This window comes from Teleopsis dalmanni, chromosome 1 (genome assembly GCF_002237135.1).
Source record: "Teleopsis dalmanni isolate 2A chromosome 1, ASM223713v2, whole genome shotgun sequence".
NCBI classification, from domain to species: domain Eukaryota; kingdom Metazoa; phylum Arthropoda; class Insecta; order Diptera; family Diopsidae; genus Teleopsis; species Teleopsis dalmanni.
Window position 1 is genome coordinate 109,212,105 of NC_051846.1, and position 16,165 is coordinate 109,228,269.

Sequence of the window (16,165 nt, forward strand, 5' to 3'; positions counted from 1 at the left end):
TTACAGATTTCGGAGTTGCAACCTGAATATTGTCATTTCTGGAAGAAGCACTAAAACGAGGCACGAATGATTTTTTTTTAAATTCAACTTTGGGATTGTGAGAAACTTCGTGATTTTGAGATGAAACATTTTTATTTTTATTTTTATTTTTATATTTCTGATCAGAGTGTTTTATAATTTCCAAAATGTATTTAACGGCATCGTCAACATTTTTTCTATTACGACCTTTCACAGTTACTATATGGTTGTCACTATTTATATGTACATTGACGTTGAACTTTGTTTTAATGCTTTTTATGTTGGAGCCGTTTAGGCCAATTATGGCACCAATGTAAGCTGGGTCAGTAGGAAATTTTTCTATAATCTCATTCAAATTGGACATGTTTGCACTTAAAACTCCATACACATTCCTTTTAGGTGGATCATCATCCCACATTATTTCCAAATCATCCATTTTGATGTCAGCAAAACCTACAAAAAAGAATACCTCAATATTATATTCATTTTTACACAAAACCAACTAAATTTCAAACATTCAAATTGAACCAATTTTCACGAAATCACGAATTCACGAATTCACGAATTTACGAATTCTCAATCATATCAAATGAAACGGTTTTTGAAATTAACTATTAAAAGTAGAAATATGTGTTCTTATAAGGATTATTGAGAGATAAAGCAATGCCAGTTTTTTGTTTTTGATTTGTATGTTGAAAATCATGCTGTCACTTTCTTAAGTCTCATCACGCAGTGGCTCTATTGTTTCTTGTGACTTTTACTAAAATTCATTCCTATATAAAATGGTAATATGTGAAATGCAGATTTTATTTTTTGCAAATAGGGTCACATAACCTTAAAAACACCATTGCTCAAACAAACAAGTATTTTTAGAAAATTTCATTATTAATTGAAAATATTTAATTGAAAAAAGTTGCACATATATTCGATTTGAAGTCCCGCATTTTATGAAGCAAAATACATACCAGTAATAAAACTAAAACCGAAACTTAATCGAAAAAACACAAGCCAAAAAACGATTCGACCACCGACGCGTCTCTTGAAAAAGTAATAAATGTAGAAGAAAACTTGTTCCGTTCCCGTTCTTTCAAAATTAATATAAGTATATTTGGCAGCCCATACACAGATTTGCTTGAGATTGATGTAACTATATTAATTTGGTTTATGCTTTATGTGCACAAACCAATTTCACAAAGGAATATTCATTTGAAATGATTACACAATCCGATTGGCACATTATTTAATAATGTAAAAAATCCACATACAATTTTAATACTACATGTGTTCAATAATAAAAGTTTTATCAATGTTCTGGCAATTTCGTATGACTCATTGCTGACGTTTCTTATTAATGAACCGGTCAGCATTCTGATAAGAGCGTCTCTTTATATAATTATACACCTATACCTCGGTTAACAGCCATTTCGTGCAACAGTAGACTCGATTAACGATCTAGCCGTATTTCTGACAGTGTTTCGCTTAACAGTGAAGAAACCGATAAATATGCCTTTTATAATGCAAGCAATGGCTGGTTTAATGATCGATATGCCAAAAAGTTTTCTGGAAGAAGTACAACATTATAAATTCTATTGTAAACACAGACAACAGTGCATTCACACAGTCTCGTTTAGCCGGTTTTGCACATTATAATCACTAATGAGTATGATATACCATACAAAGAGCTTTCATTAAAAAGGAGCTCATTTACTACAAATCAGCACATTTAAGACCAAAAATGTCGAACGCAACCCTTAAAACTAATGGTTGATTTGCTTGTTTGTTTATTCAAAATCACGAAAGAACAGCAGTGAGTTAGAGTTTCGGGAGAGGCGCCATCCAACTAAAAGTATTTCCAGGGCCCATCATGAAATGAAGCATCGTTGCTGCCGCCATGCTCATCTCCACGTCCATCGGCAGATCCAATATGATCTTCACATACATCGCTATATCCAATATCTATGTCGGATGACTGTGAAACACCTGCAAAAGAAAGAAATAAAGATAATATAAATGAAACTCTTTTGCAACACTTTCAGAATCTGATAGATGTGGAGAACCGTCACATCGCACTGCAAAAATGCACAGACGCAAGGTTTTTGAATTTAATGGAAGCAAAAAATGTTGCTTTGTCGGCTATCGCATCATCAAAGGAAAGAGGCTTTCCATATATCCGGCTCACTGGAGACAATGACTCAAGCAATGACTATGCATATTTGTTGCGGTCAACTGTTATTATATATTATAATTTCTATTACCATAATATGTTGAAGCCAGTTGAGTCAGTGCACTTAAGCACTTTTACTCTCTATTAACTGCGAGGTTTCTGCAAAACCCCTCTCTACGCCCTAACTGGATTATTGTATATCTCTTCATCAAACTAAGCAATAATTTACCTAAGATCTGCATACCTCTTCGAGGAGCCCGTAACCATTCTAAGATTCGATAACGCGGTGTTAGTAAGTCTATCAGTTTTCGTAAATAATTTCAGGTCCATATCCTTCATATATTTTTTGATCGGATCAATCTTAATCTTGATCAATCTTATCACTTCATCAGACTTACCAATAATTACGCTTAGATCTGCATACCTCTTCGAGGAGCCCGTAACCATTCTAAGATTCGATAACGCGGTGTTAGTAAGTCTGTCAGTTTTCGTAAATAATTTCAGGGCTCTATCCTTTATGTATTCTTTGATCGGATCAATCTTGACGTCAACATGCTCTTGAAATGTTTTGCTTGTGTTGAGAACACATTTATCCAGGTATAGCATATACGTGTCGTCAGCGTATAACACCAAAATCGATGGACCTAACATTGGGATATTAGATGTATAAATGTTGTAGAGAGTGGGAAAAGTGGAGATCTCTGAGGAACCCCTGTTTCTATAATTCTGATTGACGAGAGATCGCTGTTGATTTTCGTGCGAAAGGATCTCTCACGTAAGAAGCTGCCGATGATTTTAGTTGGCCTGCCTGGAACACCTAGATCAGACATTTTACTATCAGGCCATCATGCCAGACCTTGTCAAAAGCTTTATAAATATCAAAAATGATCTTTCCAGTCGACTTTCTTCCACTAATGGCTGTTTGAATCATTTCGGCCGTTCTAGCTAGTTGAAGTGCCGTGGACAGGTCATTATTATCCGGTTTAGGGAAGACAATGACTGTGGCCAGCTTCCAGGTCTTAGGAAATTCATCTAGCCTGAGCATACAATTAATAATGTTAGTGATAAGCTGGATTGCGTTCTCTGGCAGGTTACGTAGGCATCTGTTGTTAATTATATCATGGCCAGGTGCCGACCTAATCTTCAATCTCGCTATAATTTGGGAGATTTCTTCGTTACTGCATACTGCAGTGCCATCATCTGGCTCCTGATCCAAAATATTATTTGCCTCCTCGGAGATACGTTCTTCTTCCTCTGAGTCATATTCTAAGTCTTCATTGGGCTGGAATTCAAGTTCAAGGGTGTCTGTGAAGGTCACGGCTTTTTCTAAATCTGTATATACCAAGCCTGTTACTCTATGGATGGGTGGTATTACTGGTTTACGCTTTAGGCTGAAGTACTTATTTATGACCCAGAAGGCTGTTCCAAGACCCTTGAGAAATTCACCCTATTTCACGTTTTTAAATATATAAATCTTTTTCCTGATTTCACTTGAAGGACGGTTGGCCTCCCTTCTGCTCTCCGGGTCACCCGTTATTTGAGTAAATTTCCGGATTCTATTTTGATTTCTAATCATGTTTTTAATAGGCTGCGGTAAGTTAAAATAACTGTATGGTTTCCTATATTTGAGGGTGGAGCTATCAGAGGCATGCTTTAATAGATGGGCCAGGTTCTGTATACAGTTATCCAATTTTTCTGAGGTTTCTGGATGGTTTTTGATGCAGCTAACGTCTACCAAGTTCTTGAGCGCGTTCCAGTCGCTGGTAGATAACGTAGGGGTCATAGTGTTCATGGAACAGTTCATGGGAAGAATGAATAGAACCGGTTTATGATCAGAGTCTAGCTCATCTAAAACTTTCATATGCAGGGTATAATCTAGGTTGGACATGCCGAGGTCTATTATATGGCCTTGGCATGTCTATTATATGGCCTGCTTGGTTCCACAAACGGTCGGGTCTACGTCCCGGAGCCACTCGTCATCAACGACGACCAAGAATCGTTTAACATCCCCCAATAGGACTCTTCAAGTGATTGGAATTCTTGTAATGGCTGGTGTCACCTTAGACCTTGCTCCGGATTGGTCTCGCATCATGGTTGGAATTCAAATTTCATTGGCAATTGCTGCCAAACTCCGCCTATTATTCCACCACAAAACCACTCACACCTGCAACGTACTAGCGTAGTCTCCGTAATTAATTGTTCATCCCCTCTCAAAATTCTACAATTCAACTGTAATGGTCTAAGAAGGAAACTATTTGAAATTGCAGCATTCATGTCCTCCAACAACATTGCAGTAGCTGCACTGCAGGAGACTAAACTTTTGCCCAACTTCCCTCTCTTTCCCCCCTCAGGCTTTACACTTATTCGTAAAGGTCGACCTAGAGGCGCAGGAGGTGGCGTTGCTTTTCTGTTGCGGGATTCTACATATCATTTTGAGCTTTCTTTGCCCTCGTCTAATGACGAATACTTGGAGATTATAGGGTTAAAAATTTTCATTGGTAGGTCTTTAAGGTTCCTTGAACTAATCAATATCTATTTGATATCCAACTCTAGCTGCCCTCCGCAGCACACCCCAAATATTTCACATCTTCTAGATGAGGACTCGCGTTTTGTTCTGGGTGATTTGAATGCACACCATTCCCTCTTTTGGTGTTCTAAATGAGGACTCCTCCACTAGGGTAACGCCAACCTGTTCCAGCTCTCCTGATGTCAGTCTCGCAAGCCCTCGGCTTCTCGCTGCCTCGAATTGGAGTGTTGATATAGCTTTAAGCTCGGATCACACTCCCATCACAATTTCTATTCCATCGATCGAGGTCCTCACTGCGGCTGACAAGAAAACCTACAGGAATTTCAAAAAAGCGAATTGGGCCCTTTTCAAAGATATTTCAGAACGCGACTTCAGCAACAGTTCCCTGTCCTCTGATTTGAACAAGGCAGAGAAACAATTTCGCAGCATAATTATCAAAGCTGCCGCCACAGCTGTCCCAGCAGGTAGAATTAAAACCATTAGACCAGGTTTTCCTAGTGACGCTGTGCCTCTTGCTGAAGAACGCGGCAATCTTCGAAGATTGAACCCAACCAATCCACACATAAAAATCCTGAACAATAACATCCGTAAAATGGTGGACGATTATCGTCTTAGTAAATGGAAGGAACATTTAGATAATTGCGACCTCCAAAATGGTAAATTGTGGACTACCATTAAAGCACTTTCTAATCCTCCCTCTTTACTTCCTGGACTAAAGAGGAATTCTTGACTCTGCCCATAAATATCGGTGAAATCAGGATCCCTACCACCACCAAACCTAAAATCCTGGGTGTCGTACTCGACAGTATGCTGACTTTTTCTGCACATGCGTCTGCTATGTGTGACCGGCTGAAATCGCGTAATAATGTGTTAAAAGCTCTCGCAGATTGTTCATGGGGCAAAGATGAAGAAACCCTACTGAGTACATACAAAGCAATAGGACGTCCTATTGCGGCCTATGCAGCTCCAGTATGGACCCCACAACTCTGCGAGACGCAATGGACCAAAATCCAATCATGTCAAAACACGGCATTACGGGCTGCAACTGGCTGCCATAGCATGTCGCATGACGACCACCTTCATGCAGAATCAAAAATGCTTCTTGTAAAAGAGCACAATTATCTACTGTCCCAGCAATATCTTCTCGCGTGCCACACAGATGGTCATCCAAATGGCGTCATGACTAGTAGTGCCTTCCTTCCTAGATGCATTCGTCGATCTCTCCTTTCTTTTAATAATTCTATCGACACCTTTTGTAACGGAGCTAACATCAGTGAGGTCGAATATAAACGTGGACTTACGGCTCTCAACACACCGATGCAGTATCTTCTTCTAGACCTAGGTTGTCTGACAACAAGGTTTTTAATAGGTCTCCGCCTGAAATCTCCTCGGATGAACGCTCTCTTCCTCGTGCAACAAGAACTGTCCTTGCTCAATTGAGATTTCAATTGAGACTCACCCCATTGAAGTGGCCAAGTTTCTCCGGCTGGATCCAGGATGATGATTTATATATACCTCTTCCCTACTCTTCCTCCTCCTTCTCCTTCATTACCCAACTAACTTTTATCCTATTTCCCTACGCATGTAATCGTCTTGTGTTTCCTTTCATGTTTATCTGCTTACAGGTCCTGCGGGTTATAACACCAACAACGTACTTGGCTAATTAAATCAGGTGTCGATTTTTTGGTTACCGCGCCATACTGGCGTACGCGGAAACGAATACACGGACAAACTAGCCAGGAAAGGAGCAGCTACACCGATGTTGGTACTAGAACCTTCTTGTGTACTAGGAAATAATACGCTACTTTCTTTCATAAAAATAAAAGAGAACAGAAATAAAAAGGATAATTGGGACAATATACTAGGATTGAAACAATCCAAATCACTTATTGGTACCTATAACAATAAGTGATACCAGGATTGTATGAACCTATCAAAGGAAAAGCTTAGAATCATTACAGGCATTCTAACAGGGCACTGTAGAATGAAACACCACCTTACAATACTGGGGATACTTACGGATGCAAACTGTAGATTCTGTGAAGAGAATAAGGATAATTCAATATTTTTTATATATAATATTTTGTATAAACATATTAAATTATTTTAATAAAGTTTAGAAATACAATAAAAAATCAATCAATCGTAATTGTTATCACTCTTATCGATTAGTTTGGGTGACAAGTGCAGAAGCTAATTCACACAAAGGGCTAACAAGCTAAACCAGATTAAGGATCTATAGTAAGTTATTACTATATTATGTGTCGTTCACACACAATTATCTGTACAAAGGATTAATATCCATCTTAAAAATATTTCAAATAAAATATGTTACTTTTAAATAAAAATTGAAACCCTTATAAATGAAAAAGCAAGAACACAATATAATTATCATAGTTTTTCAAAAAGCGTTCCCACAGTTGTACTTCATTAAATTTATTAAACGAACAAAGTTTCATGTATAACAATATATACATACAGTATATATTTTTTATATAAAAAATTAACCTAAAATAGAGTTTTGTATTCAAATAGAAAAAATATTAATTTTTATTTCAAGTTTTTCATATTGTACATTATTATACGAATAACATTAGAAACAGTTTTTTAATTATTTTTAAATTTTAGCGATCAACGTTCATTTAAGTAAAACACTGATCGATTTGAATCAAACATTGCGGTTATTTAAGATGTAATGTGAAAAACAAAATGCAATGTTGTGGTCAAGTTACTAAGTTAACTGTTTCTAAGTTAATCTTAAAAATGAGTACCACTACGGTGTACTGTGTTTAAAAAAAGGATTAAAATGACTACCCATTTTAAAATCTTTACCACGTCTTTTTTTCATCTCGTCAAAGCGATTGGACATTCCGTATAGTTCTTTTGGAACTGCTTGGCCAGCTTCTTCCAAAATACGAATGAGATCCTTTGCAATAGCCCAATCCGAGCGTGTTATATAACTTATGGCAGTGCCGGTTCGCCCAGCGCGTCCAGTTCTACCAACACGATGAACATACTCCTCAATGTTACGCGGAAAATCAAAATTAATAACATGACTAAGAAAAAAAAAATTTTTCACAACTTCAGTTTTTAATACTACTAAGCACTTACGTGATGTCTTCAATGTCTAAACCTCTTGAAGCAACGTCTGTTGCTATTAAAATTTGTATGTCACCTGAGGTTAGATCAGCCAGTGCTTGTTCTCGATCGGCCTAAAGAAAATTTGTTTAAGTATATAAGAATTTTATGCACAGAGGCATTACTCTAATAAAACTAATGTATTATGTACCTGATCACGAGAACCATGTATACATTGTGTTAACAGGCCTTTCAGAGATAAATCACTAGACAAGTCGTCAGCACGAGCTCGTTTAGAACAGAAGATAATAACTTTATCGCTTGATTTAAGGTTTTTTAAAAATGTCAGGACCTGTAACAGGAACAAATACATTTTTCTTCAAAGTTTTCTTTATTTAACTTTTCAAATAATATTACCGTATTAAATTTGTCCGCATCATCCACGAGTTCTACATTTTGAGTCACAGAATGAGTGGCAGTTAAATCAAGTGAGCCAACCCATACCTGAATAGGATTGTTCATATAGGTTTCGGCCAATCTACTAACACATGGTGGCCAGGTGGCACTAGTCATGACGGTCTGCCTGTCAGGGCGTATGTCAAGTAGAACTTTTCGAATCTGTGGCTCGAAACCCATATCCAGCATACGGTCCGCTTCGTCTAATATTAAATATGTAACCGATGTAATATCTACAACTTTAGCTTGAACCAAATCATTAAGACGTCCAGGCGTACAAATTATGCATTCAGCTCCTTCTCTGAAATCTCTAATCTGGTCACGACGACTGCCACCACCATAAATACATACACTGAATAAGAATTTCATTATTGCTTATTTTTTTATTCATTTGTTTTAAATTATTTCTTAACTTACGCTTTTATTCCACGGAACGAGTACTTGTTAACTTCTTTTGCTATTTGCTGTGCTAATTCGCGTGTTGGAGCTAAAATTAATATATTTGGACCATTGCGTTTCGCACGTGGTGTAGTCTGTCCATCAGTATGAATCAAAGCAGGAAGCAGAAATGCTAAAGTTTTTCCAGTTCCTGTTTGGGCAATACCTATCATATCCTCGCCTCTCAATAATATAGGCCATGCTTGCTTTTGTATAGGAGATGGTTCCGTAAAGTTTTGTTTCTTCAACTCATCAAGTATATCAGGATAATCTTTGAAACAGTGGTCGAATTTGTATATTGGTTTCGGTATATCAAGACACATTTGATCTTCACTTGTTTTTAAACGTGAAACAATTATATTGTTGTTTACTAAACGCATTTCATTGACTTCTTCCTCTGTCATAACAGCGATTTCCTTGACTTCTTGATAAAAATTTTTTCTCAGCTTTGGAAGATGCGCCCACTGCAACTTACGATATTCTTCCTGTAATAAAAAATATTTCATATGGGCAAAACAAATAAATCGATATCTTCATTTGTGGATTGTTAATATTTTTCTTACAACTTTTCTATTTAGAGATTCCCAATCGATAGGCTGCAATACTTCCTTCTTTTCAGTACCACCAATACATACATTTTTTGTAGGTAGACTTAATCTATTTTCGCCATTTTCTCCCTAAATAAATTTTATTATGAGCTACTATATTATATCCATACGCTCGTTGTATGTACGTCATACTTACAGATTTCGGAGTTGCAACCTGAATATTGTCATTTCTGGAAGAAGCACTAAAACGAGGCACGAATGATTTTTTTTTAAATTCAACTTTGGGATTGTGAGAAACTTCGTGATTTTGAGATGAAACATTTTTATTTTTATTTTTATTTTTATATTTCTGATCAGAGTGTTTTATAATTTCCAAAATGTATTTAACGGCATCGTCAACATTTTTTCTATTACGACCTTTGACAGTTACTATATGGTTGTCACTATTTATATGTACATTGACGTTGAACTTTGTTTTAATGCTTTTTATGTTGGAGCCGTCTCGGCCAATTATGGCACCAATGTAAGCTGGGTCAGTAGGAAATTTTTCTATAATATCATTAAAATTGGACATGTTTGCACTTAAAACTCCATACACATTCCTTTCAGGTGGATCATCATCCCACATTATTTCCAAATCATCCATTTTAATGTCAGCAAAACCTACAAAAAAGAATACCTCATTATTATATTCATTTTTACACAAAACCAACTAAATTTCAAACATTCAAATTGAACCAATTTTAACGAAATCACGAATTCATGAATTTACGAATTCTCAATCATATCAAATGAAACGTTATTTGAAATTAACTATTAAAAGTAGAAATATGTGTTCTTATAAGGATTATTGAGAGATAAAGCAATGCCAGTTTTTTGTTTTTGATTTGTATGTTGAAAATCATGCTGTCACTTTCTTAAGTCTCATCACGCAGTGGCTCTATTGTTTCTTGTGACTTTTACTGAAATTCATTCCTATATAAAATGGTAATATGTGAAATGCAGATTTTATTTTTTGCAAATAGGGCCACATAACCTTAAAAACACCATTGCTCAAACAAACAAGTATTTTTAGAAAATTTCATTATTAATTGAAAATATTTAATTGAAAAAAGTTGCACATATATTCGATTTGAAGTCCCGCATTTTATGAAGCAAAATACATACCAGTAATAAAACTAAAACCGAAACTTAATCGAAAAACACAAGCCAAAAAACGATTCGACCACCGACGCGTCTCTTGAAAAAGTAATAAATGTAGAAGAAAACTTGTTCCGTTCCCGTTCTTTCAAAATTAATATAAGTATATTTGGCAGCCCATACACAGATTTGCTTGAGATTGATGTAACTATATTAATTTGGTTTATGCTTTATGTGCACAAACCAATTTCACAAAAGAATATTCATTTGAAATGATTACACAATCCGATTGGCACATTATTTAATAATGTAAAAAATCCACATACAATTTTAATACTACATGTGTTCAATAATAAAAATTTTATCAATGTTCTGGCAATTTCGTATGACTCATTGCTGACGTTTCTTATTAATGAACCGGTCAGCATTCTGATAAGAGCTTTATATAATTATACACCTATACCTCGGTTAAAAGCCATTTCGTGCAACAGTAGACTCGATTAACGATCTAGCCGTATTTCTGACAGTGTTTCGCTTAACAGTGAAGAAACCGATAAATATGCCTTTTATAATACAAGCAAAGGCTAGTTTAATGATCGATATGCCAAAAAGTTTTCTGGAAGAAGTACAACATTATAAATTATTATCTATTGTAAACACAGACAACAGTGCATTCACACAGTCTCGTTTTTAGCCGGTTTTGCACATTATAATCACTAATGAGTATGATATACCATACAAAGAGCTTTCATTAAAAAGGAGCTCATTTACTACAAATCAGCACATTTAAGACCAAAAATGTCGAACGCAACCCTTAAAACTAATGGTTGATTTGCTTGTTTGTTTATTCAAAATCACGAAAGAACAGCAGTGAGTTAGAGTTTCGGGAGAGGCGCCATCCAACTAAAAGTATGTATTTCCATGTATTAAAAAGATTACTGAATAATTTATTTATACATACCATTACAAAATCAGTACGCAAAAGTATTTCAGGTATGTTTTTACAAATTTGTATCGGTTTTTTTAAAAAATGAACTTTTAGTATATTCCACACCGAATGTAACGAACGACTGACTCGTGCACAAGTTCTGTTGCTCTGTATATGCACTACTTGCGTGTCCGTGTTTCGTGTCGTTCATATGTTCTAGCATGCACATGTTTGGCTGGTGCTGCGAACTTGCACATGTTTGGCTGGTGCTGCGAACGTGCACATGTTTGGCTGGGGCTGCCACAGTACCCCCCTCTTAGCGGGGGAGCGCATGTGATACCGCGCTATCGCCTTGTTATCGCTCTATTTGGTGAATGCGCGCAACTTGGCCGGAAAGTGCACTGTTCTGCCTGCGCGTGTGACCACAGATCTGGTTTCCTGTTGGTCTTTGAGGACGGGTTCGACTCCTGGTGCTTGTACTGAAGACGGTTCGGTTGTTCTGCTGCTGCCAATGCCAGCTAAAGTCATGAATGCTGGTTTCAGCCTGTCTACTGCTACTGTGACGTCTTTATCTTTCATGCTGATGACGTAGTTTTTCTAATCGCGACGGACTACACGATAAGGGCCTTCGTAAAGCTGTTCTAACGGTGCCCGAACGCGATCGGTGCGTAGGAATACATACTTGCTCTCTGACAGCTCGCTGGGTACAAAGACTGGTTGTTGACCGTGTCGCAGTCCAGGTTGAGTTCGTTCATTACCTAAGTTTCTGCGCAGTAACTTTTCGAAGTCTGTTTCGCTTGGTTTGATTTTGACTTCTGTCAGCAACTGTCCCGGGATTCTGAGAGGGTTGCGGTATAACATCTCTGCCGGACTGGCATTTATGTCTGCTTTCGGCGCTGTCCTGAGGCCCAACATTACTAAAGACAGAATTTGGGTCCAGTTACTGGAATCGTGACAACGTATGGCTGCTTTCAGTGTTCGGTGAAACCGCTCGACCATGCCATTGGCTTGGGGGTGATAGGCAGTTGTGCGCCAATGCTTTATTCCTAGTAGTTTCGTCACCTCTATAAATATAGCGGACTCAAATTGACGTCCTAAGTCGGTTGTGACTGCATGCGGAGTGCCGAAATATGAAATGAATGCTGCTGCCACCTCTTCTGCTGTGATGCCCACTAAAGGAATGGTTACTGGCCAACGCGAAAAACGATCGATGCATGTGAGAATATAACGCTTTCCTTGCGATGGTGGCAATGGGCCCACTATATCCAAGTGAATATGTTGAAATCGGCCATATACCGTTGCAAAAGAACCGATACTCGTACGGGTATGGCGTTGAACCTTGGATTTTTGGCATGCAACACACCTTCGGACGAAAATTGCACCTTCGGGCCACACGTATTTTGCTTGGACGATTTTGCGAGTTGCCCTGATTCCGGGGTGAGACAAGGAGTGAAGCTTGGACAATACCTGCTGCCTGCAATTTGCTGGGACGTATGGGCGAATGTGAGTGCTGGAAACATCGCAGTACAGTTCAACGTCTGAATCTGGTAATTTCCACTTTTTTAATAGAACGGTTTTCCGGGCTAGTCGTCTAACAATTTCTGCAGCTCTAGGTCTGTTGTTTGTTCAACCGCAATTCTTTCCACCTCGCTTGCTTCATACTGGACTGCTGCAATTCGAGAAAGGTAGTCTGCTGTGAAGCAAAATAACGCATACCGGAAATATTGGACAGCTTGATAAGCCACTGTCAACTCTCGACCATAGGCGCTGTATTTCATTTGAGCTGGACTCAATTTTCTTGAGTAGAATGCCAATGGCTGCTGCACTCCGTTTACTACTTGCTGGAGAATGGCCCCAACTGCATCACCAGCGAAGTCTAAGTCGCCCAACGTCTGGTTGATAAATCGCTGGAACTTTTGAGCTGCATTGCGGAGTCCGAAGGTCATAAATTTGAATTCGAACAAGCCGAACGGGGTTATAATGGCTGTCTTTGGTATGTCCGCGGCTGCCACTGGAATCTGATGGTACGCCTTCTGCATATCTATCTTTGAGAACACAGTTTTTGCCTGTAGGATAGACGTCACGTCATGTATAAATGGAATTGGGTAGCGGTCGGGCCTCGTCTGTGCGTTTAGCATTCGATAGTCGCCGCACGGTTGCCAACTTCCATCACCTTTACGCACCATATGGAGTGGGCTAGCCCAACAGCTTTTAGATGGCTGGCAGATACCTGCTTGCAGTAAAAACTGGAACTCATTCTTAGCTTCTTCGAGTTTGCTGCCAGTTAGACGTCTCAGCCGGGCGAATGTTGGTGGGCCTGTCGTTTCGATGCAGTGCTCCACCGTTGTAGCGGTACTTCGTCGATTCATGCTCATTGTCGCCACGGTACTCATGTAACAGCTCGACGTACTTCGTACCTACGCTGCATACGCGCACCTCTATCGTTTGCACCTTGACTGTATCACCTTTAGCCGCCATAGTGGTTTTGTTGTCTACCAGTCGCTTTCGTTTCATATCCACCAATAGGTCATAGTGCCTTAGGAAATCGGCACCGACGATAGGGCATCTGACGTCTGCTACTATGAAAGTCCATGGGAAATCTCTGCGCAACCCAACGGGCAACTGAAGACGCTTCTCCCCGAACGTGCGAATGGGGGGTGCCGTTGGCTGCAAACAAATTTACTGATGAAGCGCTGCTCGCTTTGCACGAATTACGCAAAAATGACCGCGGAATCACTGAGATGTCGGCACCCGTATCTATCAGAAATATGGTGGACGTTACTGGATCTTTAATGGTGAGTCGAGCTAATTGTATGCTGCTTTCGTTGCGGCTCGATGACGGCGAAGGAGCGCTTAGTTTTTTGTCTGCGATGATGCTGTAAAATTACATGGCTGCCTGCAACTGCGAGCCTTGCGCCCAAACCTGGAGTGGAACCAACACCATTCTGGATGACTGCTCGATTGGGAACGTGGTCGGCTGCGGCCTCTCAGTGAACGCCTATCTTGCTGTTGACGGGAGTTCATGTCTAGACGACTCAATCGTTGCTCGATTTGGTCTAAGCGCTGACACACTTTTTCTGCTTCGGACCAGGTACTACCGCTGCCTGAATACATTGCCGAGATCTGATGATAGTCGCCTGCCTCGCAAATCTTGTCAGCCAATTTGGCTAACTCGCTCAGTTCTACGCTTGACGTGTGATGAATCGCGCGCACTTGTGGAGGCAAACGCTGGAGCCAGAGTGTTTTCAAGAATTCGACTCTCACCTTATCCTTCGCCAATGTCGCCAGTTCGTTTAGCAATTGAGTAGGCCGACGATCGCCAAGCTGTACGTCTGATAACAGCCGCTGAATTTTACGCTGTTCTGATTCACCATACCGTTCGATTATTTGTTTTCTTAGGTTCTCGTACCTGTTTGCTGCTGGCGGATGAAGCACTGCGTCAGCCATGTCGGCTACGATGCTGGACTCTATGGCAGCCACTATGGTGTTAAGTCTCATCATGTCGTTGCACACATCTGCTACCGCGAACTGCGCCTCGATCTGCGCGAACCATATTTCGGGTCGCTCGTGCCAGAACGGAGGCACCTTCACCGAAACGCGATTCACCACTGGTGCCGAGTCTTCGCGCTGCTGTCCGAGCGATGCTGCATTCTCCTCTTGCACCGACATTTTTTCCTTAGTTTCGCACTGCCACTAAGCCGGAACTTTGCTCGCCGAGTTCTGAAAAGAACTTTTTGTGTGTTGATGAAACAAGTTCTGAAAAGAACCTTTGTATGTTGATGAAATAAGTTCTGAAAAGTACCTTTGTATGTTGATGCAATAAGTTCTGAAAAGAACCTTTGTATGTTGATGCAATATATTTTTAAGTTCTGAAAAGAACTTTTTGTATATTGATGAAATATACTCTTAATTGGTGAACAGTTCTGAAAAGAACTGATCACGTCGGGGTCACCAGTTTAGTATATTCCACACCGAATGTAACGAACGACTGACTCGTGCACAAGTGCAGTTGCTCTATATATGCATTCATTGCGTGTCCGCGTTTCGTGTCGTTCATATGTTCTAGCATGCATATGTTTGGCTGGTGCTGCGAACGTGCACATGTTTGGCTGGTGCTGCCACAATATCTAAAGCTAGGAAAACCAAAGTAGAATCTTACAGAATCTTATAATTAGCGTCCTTCCAGTATCATAATAGCAAAAATATACTCTCAGCTAACGAAATAATTCCGGAAGAATTCGGCTTCGGAGCTAAACATAGTACAACTGAACAAGTGCATCGTATTGTATCATTCGTTAGAAACTCATTTGAAAATAAACAATACTACACTTTTATATTTATAGATGTAGCCCAAGCGTTTGATGAAGTATGGCACGAAGGCTTAATACATAAAATTACAACTCTCATGCCAGCTAACACTCACCTTTTGTTAAAAAAACTACTTACGTAAAAGAACTTTTAGTTTAATATATAAGGATTTTGTATCAGAACCTTGTCCTATCAAAGCAGGAGTTCACCAAGAAAGTGTAATTGGCCCGCTATTATACCTAATGTATATAAGTGATATACCAACTTCATAAAACACTTTACCTGCAACATTTACTGACGATTCAAATCCTAAAAAATCCTAAAAATGATAACAGGTGCACCGTGGTTTAAAAAATGCTAACCTTAATAGAGATTTGGCCGTACCAATAATAACAGAAGAAGTGGCTCGATGTACCAGTCAGTACCGTTTAAAGTTAGAAGATCACCCTAACCAATCAGCTTACAAGCTGCTACTAAACAAAGGCCACAAATGTCTAAAAAAGAAGGACACAATTGACATCTGCTAACTTTCTAAATTTTGATTTGATTTAATATATTAT

The 16,165-nt window shown here is 39.0% G+C and overlaps 3 protein-coding genes across 3 annotated transcripts in view; all 3 read right to left on the minus strand.

The window, feature by feature from the left end:
* Window positions 1–1,271, minus strand: part of LOC119665500 (transcription activator MSS11-like) — a 5,860-nt gene extending 4,589 nt beyond the window's left edge. Inside the window, exons 1-2 of the mRNA XM_038074721.1 lie at window positions 984–1,271; window positions 5–471 (exon numbers count right to left, since the gene is read on the minus strand). Of these exons, the coding sequence (XP_037930649.1) occupies window positions 5–454 (450 nt within the window). The 5' untranslated portion in view covers window positions 455–471; window positions 984–1,271. The remainder of the gene's footprint in view (window positions 1–4; window positions 472–983) is intronic.
* A 6,046-nt stretch (window positions 1,272–7,317) lies between these two features.
* On the minus strand, window positions 7,318–10,516 carry LOC119675241 (probable ATP-dependent RNA helicase DDX43). The gene is made up of 8 exons (XM_038086431.1): window positions 10,397–10,516; window positions 9,426–9,892; window positions 9,245–9,358; window positions 8,661–9,166; window positions 8,205–8,595; window positions 7,999–8,139; window positions 7,821–7,921; window positions 7,318–7,765 (listed from the first exon to the last, which is right to left on the minus strand). The coding sequence occupies exons 2-8, from the start codon at window positions 9,873–9,875 to the stop codon at window positions 7,483–7,485; spliced, it is 1,986 nt and encodes a 661-aa protein (XP_037942359.1). The 5' UTR covers window positions 9,876–9,892; window positions 10,397–10,516; the 3' UTR covers window positions 7,318–7,482.
* Window positions 10,517–14,150: 3,634 nt separating this feature from the next.
* LOC119665501 lies at window positions 14,151–14,966 on the minus strand. The gene has a single exon (XM_038074723.1). It carries the CDS (start codon window positions 14,964–14,966, stop codon window positions 14,151–14,153), a length of 816 nt encoding a protein of 271 aa, XP_037930651.1.
* Between the last annotated feature and the right edge of the window lie 1,199 nt (window positions 14,967–16,165).